This window comes from Antechinus flavipes, chromosome 2, assembly GCF_016432865.1.
Source record: "Antechinus flavipes isolate AdamAnt ecotype Samford, QLD, Australia chromosome 2, AdamAnt_v2, whole genome shotgun sequence".
Lineage (NCBI taxonomy): Eukaryota > Metazoa > Chordata > Mammalia > Dasyuromorphia > Dasyuridae > Antechinus > Antechinus flavipes.
In genome coordinates this window covers 124,774,700-124,790,805 of record NC_067399.1, presented here as the reverse complement: position 1 = coordinate 124,790,805, position 16,106 = coordinate 124,774,700, and the positions used below count along the sequence as shown (strand labels likewise).

The following is a 16,106-nucleotide window of genomic DNA, read 5'->3' as shown; positions in this document are numbered from 1 at the left end:
TAAAGGATTTGTTTTCTGAATTTTTTTTAAGCATAGAACACCACATATAGTAGGTACTCAGTAAATCTTAACATCTTTTGACAAAGTTGATGATGATAACTTGAATTTATATATAACTTGAAGGTTTACAAAGTAATTTGTTTAAAACAACCAACAACATGAGACAGGTTGCATAAATATATATTTTTATTGGAAGAAATCCCTATTAATTGAGATAGTGACGTGCTTATTGGAGTATATATTGGAAACAAGATCCCAAGTTTTTATGCCAAGTTCATTTTTTTTTTCTGTATTGTGCTATACTCCTTTACAAGGATGATGATTCTTCACAGTTAATGTATTTTATTTGCAAAATTCACTATGTTTTGTGGAGCTTTTTGAAAGTAAATTTAATTTTGAGGCATGTTTGTGAAATTCTTGTTTTTTTCCCCATATTTTAAGTTTGAGTAGGACAGATAGAAGAAAAAAATGAAAAGATCTGGAAAAATTTTTAAAATATTAAATTATGTTCATCATGAAGGACAACAGAAGTTGTCTAAATGTTTACTTCCCTATCCATAGAAAAATTTTTACTAAATGTCCATATATTGAGGGCATTCTCAGTAAGGATATGAGTGGAGAAAAATATTTTTAAAACAACTTTTGATCATAAATGTCAGGTCGGGCATAAAACAGGGGGATGTGAAAGGTGTTTGCTGCTCTGATGGAAGATAGCCAATTTTAGATCTAAGAGGAAGAGGATCCCTTATGGAAAGTGAAATCCTCCAAATGCTCCTTTTGGAAGATGATAGTGCTGGTTTCATCAAGCCCTAGGATACATTAAGGCCTCCAAAAAGAGAGTGATAAATATTTAAGTTTGGCCCTCCCATCCACATAGGAAAGACTACATAGATAAAGAAAACCTAATGTCTAGATTATGACATTCAGTGGGATGAATAGCCTACAAAACTTAATCATGAACCTGTTTGTTTTTTTTTTTTTTTTTGGGGGTGTGTGTGTGAAGATGGTGAGCAAATTGGGCCCAGAATTGAATAGAAGAGTGGGTTGGACTACCAGTAAGAGATTGCAGGGTTCTTTTTAATGAATCCAAGCTTCTCTTGGAAAAAAAAAAGCCTCATATTTTTAATACCAATATTCTACTGATGGTGGTGGTGGTATTTGGCTATGATATTTAGGGTACAACAATCTCCAAAGAATTGAAAATAATTATTGGACAGAAGGTAATGGAAAAGGGGATGGTAATAGGAAAAAAAAAAGAATGATTTGTTTAAATGGTGGGGATGGGGGAATGACAAGTTGACAACCTGAATACTCTTGTATTCTTGTAAGGCCAGGGCAGCAAGAAAGTCCTTCAGAACACTTGTGAGGGCCTTGGGAGGAAGTTGAAAGGGATATGGACCACTCTCCCACAGGTTAGGCAGACAAGGTTGTTTCATAATCTGCTTCATTGGAGGGAACGTTTAATTGTGTGAAATCACAGATCTACTTCAGTAAGTCTAAAGATTTTTAAAAAAATTGATGTTTTTTCCCTTTATCTGCAAATTATCATGAGACCTGCCAGGGAATGAATGTGTTGGGTATAAAAATAAACAAACAAAATCTAATAAAAACCTTGCAGGTACATCCTGCCTGTTTCCTTGTGCAGACATCATTTTAAAGATCTGTTTTCTGAATTTTTATACATTATTACCACATCTCAATCTTTCTTCCCTCCTCTCCCTTCCCTTTTGCTTTTTAGAAGCCTTTTTTACTTTCTTCCTATTAGGTGTCATGAATCAACAAGTTATTCTCTTTAAAGCCAGGCCATTTAAGTTTTCTAAAAATTTCATGGAATTCTAAGGTGTTCTAGAGCCAGAGATAGCAAACTCAACTCACAAAACTCTCACCTGGGGCAGAAACAGATTAAAATGTAATTAGAAAATATTTAACAAAATAAATAAATATACAATAAAACATGGATAATGTTAATATATGGTTTTCTAAGTCAATTTGTAGCTATAGGATTATTTGAATGGGGCACTATTGTTTCAGATGTGTTGGAATCCTTACTAACTGCTAAGTAATTAGAGTTGATCTAATCTTACAAGAAGTTGTTTTGGCCAGAACCTGAAACAAGGTACTAAGTAGAACTAATTAAGACAAGGCTTGTGTTCACACCTTTACTCACTGAAGTCCACAAGTATGCTAGCTTCACAAAGTACACTTTCTACACCTCCCTTAAAGCTCATTGGGCCAGAGAGCACTATGGGAGAAAACCCATAATCCCATTCTTTCAGAAGAGGCATATAAAAGGCCAGCGATGAGGGATCTATGGCAGAATACATTTTTTCCTCTTGGCTGGCTGATCGCGCTGGACTCGAGAGGAACGACTCTTGTGCAGAGAACACTTTGACGGATTTCAGTGGAGCTACGCCAGAAGCCCTCTCTCAGCGGCAAGTTGGTGGCTGGGCTCCCCAGAAGGAGATAAGAGAGACCTTCCATCTCTGTCTTGGTTGGAGGCAGAAGAAAGCAGAGTCAGAGGCTGAAGGACAGAATCTTTGGATTTGGAGACATCCGAAGGGCTCCAAGCCTCTAAACCGGCTGTGCTCTGAGAAGAACAAACTCCAACATTTGAACTCTAACACAGATGAGGGCAGATATAGTTATTAATTAAAGGCAGTTTTAGAGATCATCTTGTTTTACGAATGGAGGCAGTGCCCCAAATGGTGGATCAATTTCAATAGATATTAAAATTTGCAATAAGTGAAGAAAAATTCTCAGAAATGGACTCTTGGGATTCTATGGCTAACAGGTTGCTTGCTTAAGCTGACCTCATTCATTCAAGAGAACTCTCCTTTTGTTTGGGGCTAATTCCTGAAAGAGTCTTTCCTAGACAGCTCATTTCCCCAGGCTGTAACCAGGGTTGAAAAAGGAGGTCCTGTGGTCAGGAGTTATTACAGCAAGCAGGAAGTGTTTAATGGGGTCCATTTACTTTTAGTTTGAAGAGGAAAGGGCAAATCCTTCTTTATGGCGGGGAGAAAGTTAATGTGATTTTACACCAGTTCATTTTACCATTTGAGAGAAACCAGATCTAAATGGGGGCATGACCATGATTACCTTCTCTTAAGGGTTCAGTTGAGTAAAGAACTCGTTAATGTTAAATATTTATTATAAACGATGCTATAGAGAACTAAAATAGATTTTTTCATTTGTAGAATAATTTAAATAATTATAGAATCTATGCCTTCAGGCTTTTGATTCCAGGTTAGAATACTGAGTATTTCCATCTCTTCATGGTGGTTTTGATGCATGACTGAACATCATCCTCATAGAGTGAAAGGGTGGTAGTGGTTCTCAAACCTTTGTTCTCAGTATCTTCATGTTGTTTAAAAAAACTATTGAGGATCTGTTCAAAGAGTTTTTGTTCACATAGGTTATATTTATAGTATTTACTATATTAGAAATAAAAAATAATTTTGAATTTGTAGAACCTCTGAAAGGATTTCAGAGACCCCAACAATTCTTTGGACTACACTTTGAGAACCACTGGCACTGTAGGGTTTGGAGTGACAAGACCTTGGTTAGAATCCTTCCTCTTCTACTGGATATATGCATCTTGTGGGTGAATTACTACATAAACAAGTCATTAATTTCATTTGTTCTCATCTATAAAATAAGTTAGTTGAATTAAATGACCTCTTAAGAAACTGTATTGCTCTTAAATCTGCAATTCATTTTTATTCATTCATTCAGAGCATTCTGGGCCTTGGTTTCCTTATCTATAAAAGTGAATAAGTTAACAGAGATGATTTCAAAAGTTCTTTAGAGTGTCAGATCCTATGGTCTCCTATGATAAATTCCGCAAACCCCTTTGCTTGAAACAAACCCAAGAGGCAGGCATTGGTTAGTATTATTCCCATTTTACAAATGGAGAGTATAAAGCTTGAAGTTAAATGATTTCCCTAGGTTACAAAGAGGAAGATAGGAGAAAAAATAATTTATTAAGCACTTATAATGTTCCAGTGCTAAGTAAGAGCTTTATCTATTTAATGTTATCCAGTGTGATCCTTACAACAACCTTGAGAAGCACATGCAATTATTTCCCTCATTTTATAGTTGAAAAAATTGAGGCAGATTGTTGTCAAATGACTTGTCCAGGGTCACACTAAGTCTCTGAGACTGAATTGGAACTTGGGTGTTTCTGATTCCAGGCCAAGCAGTCTATTCTCTGTACCTTGACAACTGGCTATAAGCCAGAAGTAGTTGGGAGTAGGACATGAACTGAGAGCCTTAGAGTAGAGATCCTATGGAAAGAATTTTCCATCCTAAAACATTGCCTTTGTTTATCACATGTCATAAATATACAAACTATAATTTCTTTTAAATTTAATTTCAAAATTCTGAACTTCAACATTAAAAAAAGCATTTAGGATTATTAACTTCCTTTTATAATTTGCTTTTTTAAAAGTATGTAATTAATTTTGCTTGTCTATGCCTTCTTCTGAACTTCTTTCTGTTTTCATTTGTGAATTTAAAAAGTTTCCATAACTTACTTTTTTTTTTGCCAATGTAATTGTAATTATCTTCTCTTGCCCTTTGGAACCAGACTTTGTAACAATTAAGATTAGTTTTACAAAAGGATCCACATGGTGGCCTTGATGAAAATGTACATCTCTAACTTGTATTCTCCACAGTTGTCTAGAAGTGTTTGATTTAATCTTCTTAAGTCTTTCAAGGTAGTTCTTTTACACTGTTTTACTGATTTTGCTCACTTCATATTGCAGCAGTTCATACTTAGAATTCTTTGAAATCTTCTCTATATTCTTAAAAGTGTAAATACTTATGATTCACATATCACAATTAACACAGGTATTTCTTCCCTCCCCCCCATGTCCATTCTTTATTATTCACAGCACATCCAACTTTGACAACTATAATCTATATCAAACATCTATTAAAAGCTCATCATATGAAAAATAGATCTCATTTTCTACCCTCCAAAATCTGCTCTTCTTCCCAACTTTGCTATTTTTATTTTTTTATTATAACTTTTTATTGATAGAACATATACATGGATAATTTTTTTACATTATCCCTTGTTCCAACTTTTCCCTTCCCTCCCTCCACTCTCTCCCCTAGATGGCAAGCAGTCTTATACATGTTAAATATGTTACAGTATGTCCTAGATACAATATATGTGGGCAGAACTGTACAGTTCTCTTGTTGCATAAGAAGAATTGGATTCAGAAGGTAAAAATAACGTGGGAAGAAAAACAAAAATGCAAACAGTTCACACTCATTTCCCATCAATACAGATATTTCTACATTAATTTCTTCACACAAGAGAGTAAGGAGGTTGATGTGACATTATTAGTAGAAAGACAGCTGGCTTTAGAAATAGCCTGGAAGATCTGGGTTTAAATTCTACCTCCCACACATACTGTATGACATGAGTAAGTGGCTTAAGTCATTTCATCCTTGGAAGGTACTGATCTACTTTGGTAGAACTTTTAATATCCAAGCATTCCCATAAGCAATGAAACCACAGGCTCAGTCTCTGTCCCTACATATTCAACATCTTTTTCTTCCCATATGATGTTAGAAATTAACAGTGTGTTTTATTTTAATTTTTTGGCAGCTGTGTTCACAGATTATCTGTTCTTTTGCCTTTTGAGTTGGAGACTCCTTTTAAAGCAATATAGGAGAGCAGATGGTTCTCTGAATTGCTAATTGCCTGTTACTCTCATACAAAAAGTATCTTTCCTTCTGAATGCTTAAGGAGTGTTTTGTTTTAGATTATGGAAATAAAAAAAAGATTATTGGATAGTGGTGTTCTTTCTTCTATACAGAAATGCATCTTTGGGAAATATCATGAAATGTTAAACTTGGGAATTATAAGAACCCAGTTTCTAGTAAAATATTTTCAAAAGTGTCAGACTCTTCCTTGACTCCATTGAATAATGGAAAGCTGTTACTTATATAACTTCCTGTAATTTAGCAGGCTGAGGGTTTGGGGGCGGAGGGGAGGCTGAGTGAAGTTTTCCTTTTTCTTCCCATTAGAGACAATGTAGCTCTGCCTCTTCTTCAGAAGCAGAATTGCCTTGTATATTTTTAGATCTATAGGTATCATCCCTTCTGGAAACTGAAGTTGAATATAAAATTTTCTTTAATTCATCCTTTTTTCAGAAGATGGGAAATTCTTATGCCGGACAGCTGAAGACCACCCGTTTTGAAGAAGTCTTACATAATTCCATTGAGGCCTCACTGCGGTCCAACAACTTGGTTCCCAGGCCAATTTTTTCTCAGTTATATTTGGAAGCTGAGCAACAGCTTTCATCCCTAGAAGGTAGGAAAATATGATACATATTTTATGGACATATACATTTATTTTAAATTTGAATAATTAATAGTAAAAATAGTAAAAATCTTTTCTTTTTCTATTTTACATAGAACATGTCCAATAATTGATAAAGAACCTTACTCCTATATTAGGAGTATTTTGAGATTAATGAAATGTTAAAATGAAAATTGATATAAACATTATCATATAATTTTTCCTGTATCAGCAAAATTGGAAGACCAAAAAATTATATAAAATTAAATTAGAAGACATACACCTTTTTGACCAGTATTGTTTTTGCAGACACATGTTAATTAATTATACTGTTTTTAAGCTGTATTTTATATCTCTCTTTTTGGTGGGTTTGAGCATATTCATCTGGCTGTTCCAGAAATGTTAACACTTCTATCTCAAAGTGACTTCTGTTTATTTTTTCCTCAGTGATTGACTGCAAAACTTGGCAAATACTTGAAGTGGTTTCTGTTGTGATAAGCAGTGCTGAAGTCATCTAGAAAAAACAAGAAGTCCTGAGCTATCCGATTTGAAATTAAATTGTTCTTAATTCCTATGGAAAGCTTCAGGATTTATTTAATTACTGGAGGAATTAAATTTAGTTGCATGAAAAAATACTGGTTTTATTATTCTTATCTTTTAAAACTATATCTAGAATATATGATATTGAATTTTTATGTCAAATATAATTCCATAGACCACCATTAGAAGACACAGTTAATGTTCCATTAAGGTTTCCTTTTAGTTTATAGTTTTGATTGTTATGGCCTAAAAATATTCTTGGATTGCAGATTATATATAGAAATGTGTTGTTACTAAAATATGTGGATCCAATGGAGTAGGACTCCAAATAAATTTTTTAAAAGTATAGTTTGTTAAACTGCCTTACAGACAATTTTAGGATATTTTGGACAATTTTATTAATTATAACAAATGACAGACTGATATTCATTGGTTTGAGTAGCTAAGTGAGTGGCATGAAGTTGGTTTTGAGCAATTTCATAGTAAGTATTCCTCTCTTCCCTAAAACATAGACCCAGATTTACATCAACTATGAACTTTTTGGATTTCACTTATAAGCTTTTTTTTTTTCAACAAAGAAGCATTTATTGAATAATAACTGCAAATATTCCTAATTAAATTACCTAGTGAAATAGTGAAGGCACAGTACTTGAAAGGAAGTTAGGCTCAGAAATAGATGAATTTTTTGCTTATGTGAGTATATAATATTACTAATATTAACTTACACAAGTAGCATGGGGGAGGGACTATTTTTGTTTTGACTTATCTACATGGTAGCTAAGTGACCTTTGGCTCAATGCTTTGAGCTTCTTTATCTGCAGAGACTTACTATAGTCCTGGGCTTAATAGTTCTTCACCTGTAAAATGAGGGGATTAGGCTAAATGGTCTTTGAAATCTCTATGTCCCTAAGCTTTTTCAATGTCCATTCCTAATTTTTTTTTTGTTTGTAACTAACTGTTTTTCACATTTTGTGATTTTTTTTTTTTTAATGCCTGGTTTGATAGGATTTGGATGCGATCTCTCCACTATGCTCAAGACCTGTTGATGAGCCAGCTCTTTGAAGTTGCCAAAGTGGTCTTCATATAACAAGCCTATTCTGTTTTCAAGATCAGACTTGAAAATTTTCATTTTGATAAGACCTTTTTCAATGGTAGAACCTTTAGGAGCCTAGAATCCTCTTTTCATCATGATGAGGCATTAAAGACAGATTTTATTTTATTTTTTTCTATTTAAATATTTTAGTCTTCCTGCCCCTTCATTGCTGCCATTCTGAATGATTCTCCCCATTTTTCCCTTTTAACAAACGACTACAGGTAAATATATCATGTCTATCAATATATGCCTTATTTCATACCTATATTCTTTCATTTTTTTGTTTATTTTGGTTTTTCAGTAAATTCTTCTAGTTCTGCTTACTTTGTTTTGTATCAATATATATGGAGTTTTCCTCAGTTTCTCCGAATTCTTCATTTTTTCCCTTTCTTTTTAGCTTTATAACATTCCATTAATTTATATACTACAAATCAGTTGGCCACCCCAATCAATAGACACCCGTTTGTTTTTTTCTTCTAATTCTTTGTCCCTGCAAAACATTTCTATAATATTTTTGGATCTGCATTGGATATTTCTATCTGTATTTGACCTATATGTATACTGACCTGTATTTGAGTAAATATGATGGAGAACTTAAGTAGAAGAAAATTGTTGTTTTTAATTATTGCAGTATTTTAACTATAGTAACACATTTATATGGTATTTTCTAGTTTACAAAATGACAACTTTGTGATGGTGGCCATGCAGGTATATTAATTTCTGTTTAATGGTGATAAAATGGAGGATCTAAGAACATAAAACAAATTGACTTTGATTACACGATCAGTAAACGAAGTGGCCCAGATGCAAACCTAGGTTTTTAAAATTTAAGCCCTGTACTCCTTCAACTATACCACATTGCATAATTATTTTCTTAGCTTTGAGAAGTAGTGGGAGCAGACTGGTATCTGAGAAGCAGATTTTATTGTAATCACAACTCACAGTGGGTGAAAGAAGAATAGAAAGGAGAACTCTTAGGATCTCTGATCTGTATGTTATTTTTACAATGTGGGAGTAGACTAACTTTCCCCCATTCCTAGGAGAGTGTCTGCATTCTTGACAATTCTAACCCCACTGGATGCCCATATCTGGTTAGAGTACTTTGGGAGTAAGTAGCTCTTCAAGGTCAGTTTTTGGGACTTACAATTTACATTCCTCTGGGTTGAATGTCAACAGTTTGCTTCCAGATGTCAGGAGATTTTTCAATGGTTCACTCTGGTATTAAAACCAGAGGCAGTCACTCTCTTATTTCTCATCTTCTCATTTGCTCATGGGACCGAATTGGCTCCTTTTTTTTTTTTTTCAGTGTCTTTAAGGAGTGAAAGAAAAGAAACAAAAAAAAAATTAGAAGAGGCAATCCTTGTTTTGTTAAATGTCACAGTAATCCAAAGCACTCAGCTCTGAGCCACTGTTTGCCACATCATAAAATCTTGTGGAGACTGGTTTGTTTAAACTACATCTTGTTTTGTCTGTCTCTAGTTGTGCCTCTTATCTCTCTACTGTACCTCCTTAAAGATTATTTTTATTGCTGGGGATATTTGTATTCTTTCCCCCATTAACATTATCTTTATTTTTAGGATAATTTCAATCTGGCCTATACCCAGTAAAAAACCTCCAAATATTTTCTTTCTTTGGTCTAGGCATTTCAATTCACCTTTCAGTTTCTATTTTCTCTTCTCAGAAAAAAATCAAACTCTAAATTGTGCACATTTTATTTATTTCTTAATTGTTTTCTGAGACTTATAAAACCACTTTCACAATTTTGAAGTATAATTTTTGTAGGCAGAGCTGAGGTAAAATGTCATTTGGTGATGGAAATGGATTCACTATGACATGAACTGGTTCAGTTTGAGTTTCTTAGCACTCAATACAGCAAGTGATTAATCAGTATTTGCCAAATTGAATTTGAATGATGGAATCAAAACAAAATGTGAGTGGAAGGACAGCGTGGCATATATGGCTAAGTAGAAGAATGTTAGATTTACAGACAGGAGACCTGGGTTTGAATTCTTCTTCTGACACACCAGAGTGAATTATCAGCTAATCATTTTGCTTCTGAGGCTCAGTTTCCTGTGGAAGTAATGATCCTAGTATTGCCTTTTTGAAATGCATAATCCTTTCATTTATAGAATAGGATACTGAGGCTAAGGAAATGTAAGGGATTTTGTTTAAGGGCACACAGTTAATGAGTAACATAGAATTGTTGTAAGCCAAATATAGAATTCAAGATACTATTATGTATATTGGTAAGAGATGGGGACAGGACCAGGAATTATATAGGTACAGGAACTTCTTGGATGAAGGATCCTTTTCTGCCAGTGAGTATAGGGAAACTCCTTCTATGCAGTGCATAGTCTTAACTGCCTGGACATATATGAGGTTAAATATCTTCTTGCTCAGGGTTCAAAAGCTGTTAGGTCAGGAATAAAACTTAAATGAGCCTTCCTGGTTCCAAAACTAGCTCCCCAGACTACTTTGCATAGAAATGGAAGTTACTTCTATTCTCTACACAGAAAACAAAATTGTCCATTTACAGTTAGCAATAATCTGTAGCTGCTAATCTCATAGCATCCTGGATTTGTGAGTTTATAAAGATAAAGATAAAGGTAATCTAGTTTATGACATTAACGTTTTACAGCTCTAGCCTTGCCACTGGAACTTCAGTAATTCTGCTCTAAGTTGGCTCCTGGTTTTTGAAAGAAGAGGAAAGGGGTAAAGTAGCCTGGGCACTTACTGCTTTCTTAACTGATCCAACCAAAAATCCTGGAATGTCTTATGTAGACCTCTGACCTTTAATCTTGCTTTCTTGCTGATGGGCTTTCAAGCTCTTTCTCTGTCTTTAGGGGGCTTAAGTAAGGTCAGTCTTTCATTTACTTGTGAGCCTGAATTCCTGCTATTTTCAGCTTTGTGGAACAATGTGTTTCCATTGGGTGCTACAAGAGACTACAACTGTGTAAGGCTGTGGGTGATTTCATTCTTTAAGGATTTTCTTCCTTGTGTTGCCTTCTCTTGAATTTGTAGCCAGCTTCTTTGGGTTAGAGTCTTTCTCAGTTGATCCTGTATTGCTTTTATAGTGCTAACTTTAAAAAAGTTAAAAAAAATCCACCTGCTATGATTTTATTGAGAAGCATGGATTTCCTTACAACAATCTAATACCAGGAAAGTAGGGATAATCTGTATATGTGTTTTTAAATAATGATGTAAATGAGCATGTAGAAACATTAAACGCTTTTCAATGCAGTTACTTTGCTAATTGCTGAGGATACAAATATAAAACAGAGACTTAGTCCTCAAGTAATTTATATTCTAGTAGAAGAAGCCAATATGTACAGTGGTGACCTGGGAGAGACTTTTTGAACTGGATAGTCTTAAAGAGATTAAATAATGGTGAGTGGAGTTGGAAGATGTTTGGTTTACATTTCCTTTCTAGGGATGGTTGTGTATATTTGATTAATATTTACAAAATTAGAGGCAGAAAGTAAGGAGAGTATATGCATATAACATTTTCTAGAGAGGAGGGTGGGTTTCCAGTTAGTTATGGAAAACTCTCACTAATGACAATTTCATTTCCCCATTACCCCTACCTTGAATTGTTGCAATAGGATCTTTTCTACTTGCTTTTCCTGTCTTAAGTCTCTTTCCTTGCCTATCTTATCCTCCACATAGCTATCGAATTGATTTTCTTAGAGCAGAGATTTGAACAGTAAATGTCTTGCTACATAAAATCCTATTACTCCCTATTAAGTCATGGTTCAAATAAACTCCTTTCACATTTTATTTATTTTTCAAAACCTCATCCCAGCCTGCTTTAAAAAAAAGCTTTATTATGCATTACTCCTCTTCATGCATTCTTTTCCTGAAATCCAAACTGGTCTCCATTTCCAGTATCTGTGCTTGTGTACCAGCTTTCTCCCAAACTTGGAATGAACTATTTTCTCACTTTTCCTTCCTTTTGGAATGCCTTGAATTCTTTAAAACAATTTAAGTGTCACCCTTACATGAAGCATTCCTGCCCTTCTCCTCTCCCCTTAGCTGCTGGCATTGTTATCTCCAAAATTACAATGCATTTATTATGTACAGATTTATGTATTTATATGTTTTCTTCCTCAATAGAATGTAAGTTTTTTGAGGACAGGGACTATTTTGTTTCTATCTTTGTATCTCCATTTTCTAGACAACACCTAACAAATTGTAGGATTTTAATAAATGCTTATTGATTATTTGAATTATCTAATCATTAAGGAACATCCATATAAGAGCTAAAGCTATGTATGTTACTTCTTATAAGCCCTCTTTTGAAGCATTATTTATTTTTCTTTGAAACATGGTATAGGAGAAAAAACCCATTAGTGCTGAACTCAGAAGATATGCTATTAATTCACTTTTTGATTATGCACAAATCTCTAACTTCTGTATCTCAGTTTCCTTAAGTGAGAGGATTGGATGAAGGGAGCTCCAAAGCTAACTTCAGCTCAAAATCTGTTTCATTTTATCAGCAATATATAAAGTGGCTATTTTCATTTTAAAGAGAAAAAAAACTGAGAAAATAGAAAGGGAAATAGATAGGGGAAAAAAACAAAACAGAGAGGTGTTAGAAGCAGGCACAAGGGTAACCAAAATCATAGCTTGGCCATCATAGGGGAGACAGAAAAATCATTGAGTAGTTGTAAAATTACATTACTGTATAATATAAGGAAGGATATTCACGAGAAAACATCTAAAATGTTGGGAGGAGGCTACCAAAGTTATAGAGAAAAACATTAAATGATTTAAATTATACTCATTATCAAATAGTGTGTTTTGTACTTTGAAGAATCAAAATCACAGGTTTTGCAAAGATCTGTATAAGAATCAGTCAGTCAACAAGCATTTATTAATCACTTGGTGCCAGAGACTGTATTAGATTCTGGGGATACAAATACAGAAACTGAAAATTATTTCCTACTCTTAAGGAACTTATATTTTACTAAGGAGTTAAGGGATACAGTCTAGAAAATGTCATTATAATCATCATTATACCTTGCATTTTAAAGATAGCTTTAAGATTTGTGATGTGTTTTATTTTATATTATTTCATGCTATCTATCTACTATACTACCTAGCTACACTTTTATTAATGTAGGCAGATGATAGTAATAGTGCACACTTTTCTGGTACTTAGAAGTTTGTTAAATGCTTTGCTATACTGGTATTTTAGAGAGAGAAAAGCTGAAACTCAGAGAGGTAAGGTAAAGTAATGAGGTCAAAGTCATGTGGCAAATGAGGGGTGGTTAGAGAATTTGAATCCAGGTCTTGTGACTCCACACCCAGAACTCTTTTCACCTTGCCAGTGTTGTCACCTAGCTGAAGTATCCTCTCCAATTTGTTTTCATTTTTATATTATGAGATAACTTTTAACATAAGCAGAATGGATAGAATTCTGGAATTAGAAGTCAAGATAACTTGAAGTTGAGATATTTACTAAGCTTTACAATCCTGGGTCCATCCCTTTTCCTGATTCAGCTTCCATTTGCTCATCTTTAAAAGTAGGATAATAGAACCTATCTTTCAGGGTTATGGAAAGAATCAAATGAGATAATATAATGAAAGTGCTTTGTAAACATTAAATTACTATATAAATGGTAGTAATCATTTTTACTATAATTATCTTAATATTATGTTTTTATAATTTAGTGGCAAGCATATTAGAATAGTATTTTTTCCATTCAATAAATATTTGATAAGTATCTAACTTGAAGACCTAATAGCCATCTTTCCATATTCAGCAGCTGTTAGTTAGAACCCTAGACGCTGGAATGACAGTACTTTTATTTGTATCTACAGTACTTAGCACAGCTAAATACATAATATGTTTTCAGTGAATGTTGGAAATGCTGTCACATAGAGAAGGCATTAAATGTGTGCTGCTTTTCCCTAGAGGTTGGAAATTGCAAAGAGGTAAATTACTACTTAATATAACACTTGACCTTGCATCTGGAAGTAATGTGCTCCCCTTCAATAGATACCTTCCAGCAAAGGCTAACTGACTAGTTGTTGGGTGGATCGTATGGCAGTGATATGATGATAAATGTTTAACAACTGCCTCTCTGGGGTGAAAAGTATACATGACACACTTTCGAGTTTAATTTGAATTATTCACCATTTCCCATTGTTTTCTTAAATCTAGACAGCCAAGAAAACAATAAATCAAGTTCTGGTTTGTAGCATTTGCCAATTTCTAAGGTAAAAATGTTCACATTGAAAACTTAACACTCAGAGAGAGAGCCAGTTTGAGTTGACTCCAACATACTATTATCTAGAGGAGATTCCTGGTTAGATATGAATAAGATTAAATGGATTCTGATGACTTTCCCAACTCTGAAATTTTGTGTTATTGTGTGTAGAGGCTAGGTGCTGGGGGGAATTATACAATTTGGATAATTGGATAATATGGAACTCATAGACTTAGAATCTAGAATGGACTCTTGCCTAAATAGTTATAATCATTTATAATTGGGGTAGAGATTATTTGGTATACAGGGATATATGGATGTAAACCTATATATTCATACATATCCATATAATCCAAACACACATATAAATATAAATTTCTGGTCTAACTCCATTTCTATGTTGACTATTAAATAATGGTTGAATTCAATTGATTCTTGTAAGTAGATGGGAAGAGAATATAGAAATCATTTGGTAATACAAGATTGTGTGTGATTTTGTGTATGTATGTGTAAAAATCCATATAAATAAAATTTCCTGATATAAATTTATCTCCATGTTTATCCTATAAAATAATGGCTGAATTCAGTTGACTCTTGAAAGGAGAATATGTTGGTAACTACCATATCCTGTGACATTTTTGGTACTTGAGCTTTGTATTGGCAGCATAACATTGTACAGTAGAAGGAAAACTATGTTGGAAGTCTGAGGATTTGGGTTTAAGAGAAAGCTATGAAACTGTGACCTTTGCAAAAATATTCAACCTTTTGGACTTTCACTTTCCTTAATTGTAAAACAGGGATGATAATATTCACATTTGACACTCACAGGGTTGTGACAAAACTACTTATTAAATTTTTTAGGTACTATATAAATATGAATCATTCTGAGAAGACAAAAAACAGTAGAGCTGAAAACCATTAACTAACCCAGCTATAAAACGTTTTCCAAAGTAGGTTAAGTCCCCATTTTCACTGTAAAATGAAAAGGTTTGAATAGATGATCTTCTAAGTGTTTTCCAGTTTTAATTCATTGATTACATAATGATGACTCTGCAATATTTAGGATATGTCCAAAAAACCCACTTACCTGTTGAAACAATAAGTGTCTTAACTTTTTCTGATGGTCCTCAGACCATAGGATTGTTGAATCTTAGAGCTGGAGGGGTCTTAGGTTATCTAGTAAAGAAAAGGGTTCTTAATCTTTCTTCTATCATGGATTCATTTTGGCAGTCTAGTAAAGCTTATGGATTTTTGTTTTCAGAATAATGTTTTAAGATGAATAATATAAAATATATAGGATTACAAAGGAAACCAATTGTATAGTTGTTAAAATAGTTTAAAAAATAAGTTCATGACTGATGTTGAGTGAAGTGAGAAGATCCGGGGTGGGGGGTGAAGGGAGAACATTGTACACAGCAACAGCAAGATTGTGTGATGATCAACTGTGATAAATTTAGCTCTTCGCAGCAATTCAGTGATCTAAGGCAATTCGATGGACTTTGGATGGAAAACGCCATATGTGTCCAGAGAGAGAACTATATAGACTGACTGCAGATCTAAGCATACTGTTCTCACCTTTTTTTTTTGTCTTTTTTTCTTTCTCATGGTTTTTCCCTTTTGCTCTGATTTTTCTTCCTCAGTATGACTCAGATGGAAATATGCAAAAATGAATGTACATGTATAATCTAAGAAAAAAAAAACCAAAAATAAGTTTATGGACTCCAGGATAAGAACTCATATTATAGATTAACATTCTTTTTAACAGAGGAATAAATTGAGTCCCTGAGAACTCAAGGGATTGTCCAACTTTATGTAACTATGATGTTTCAGAGCCAGAATTCTAAGAAAGGATATCTACTTCTAAGTGCAGTGGTAGCTTCCACCCTAACATCAGTTTCTGTGCTAGAATTCCTTATTATTTTTTCATTTGGCTGGTGTAAGTTTTTGT

The 16,106-nt window shown here is 33.8% G+C and overlaps 1 protein-coding gene across 1 annotated transcript in view; it reads left to right on the top strand.

Moving 5' to 3' along the window:
- The first annotated feature begins 6,120 nt into the window (after positions 1–6,120).
- Positions 6,121–16,106, top strand: part of GREB1 (growth regulating estrogen receptor binding 1) — a 121,973-nt gene continuing 111,987 nt past the window's right edge. The window contains exon 1 of the mRNA XM_051975491.1: positions 6,121–6,325. Within this exon, the coding sequence (XP_051831451.1) occupies positions 6,169–6,325 (157 nt within the window). The 5' untranslated portion in view covers positions 6,121–6,168. The remainder of the gene's footprint in view (positions 6,326–16,106) is intronic.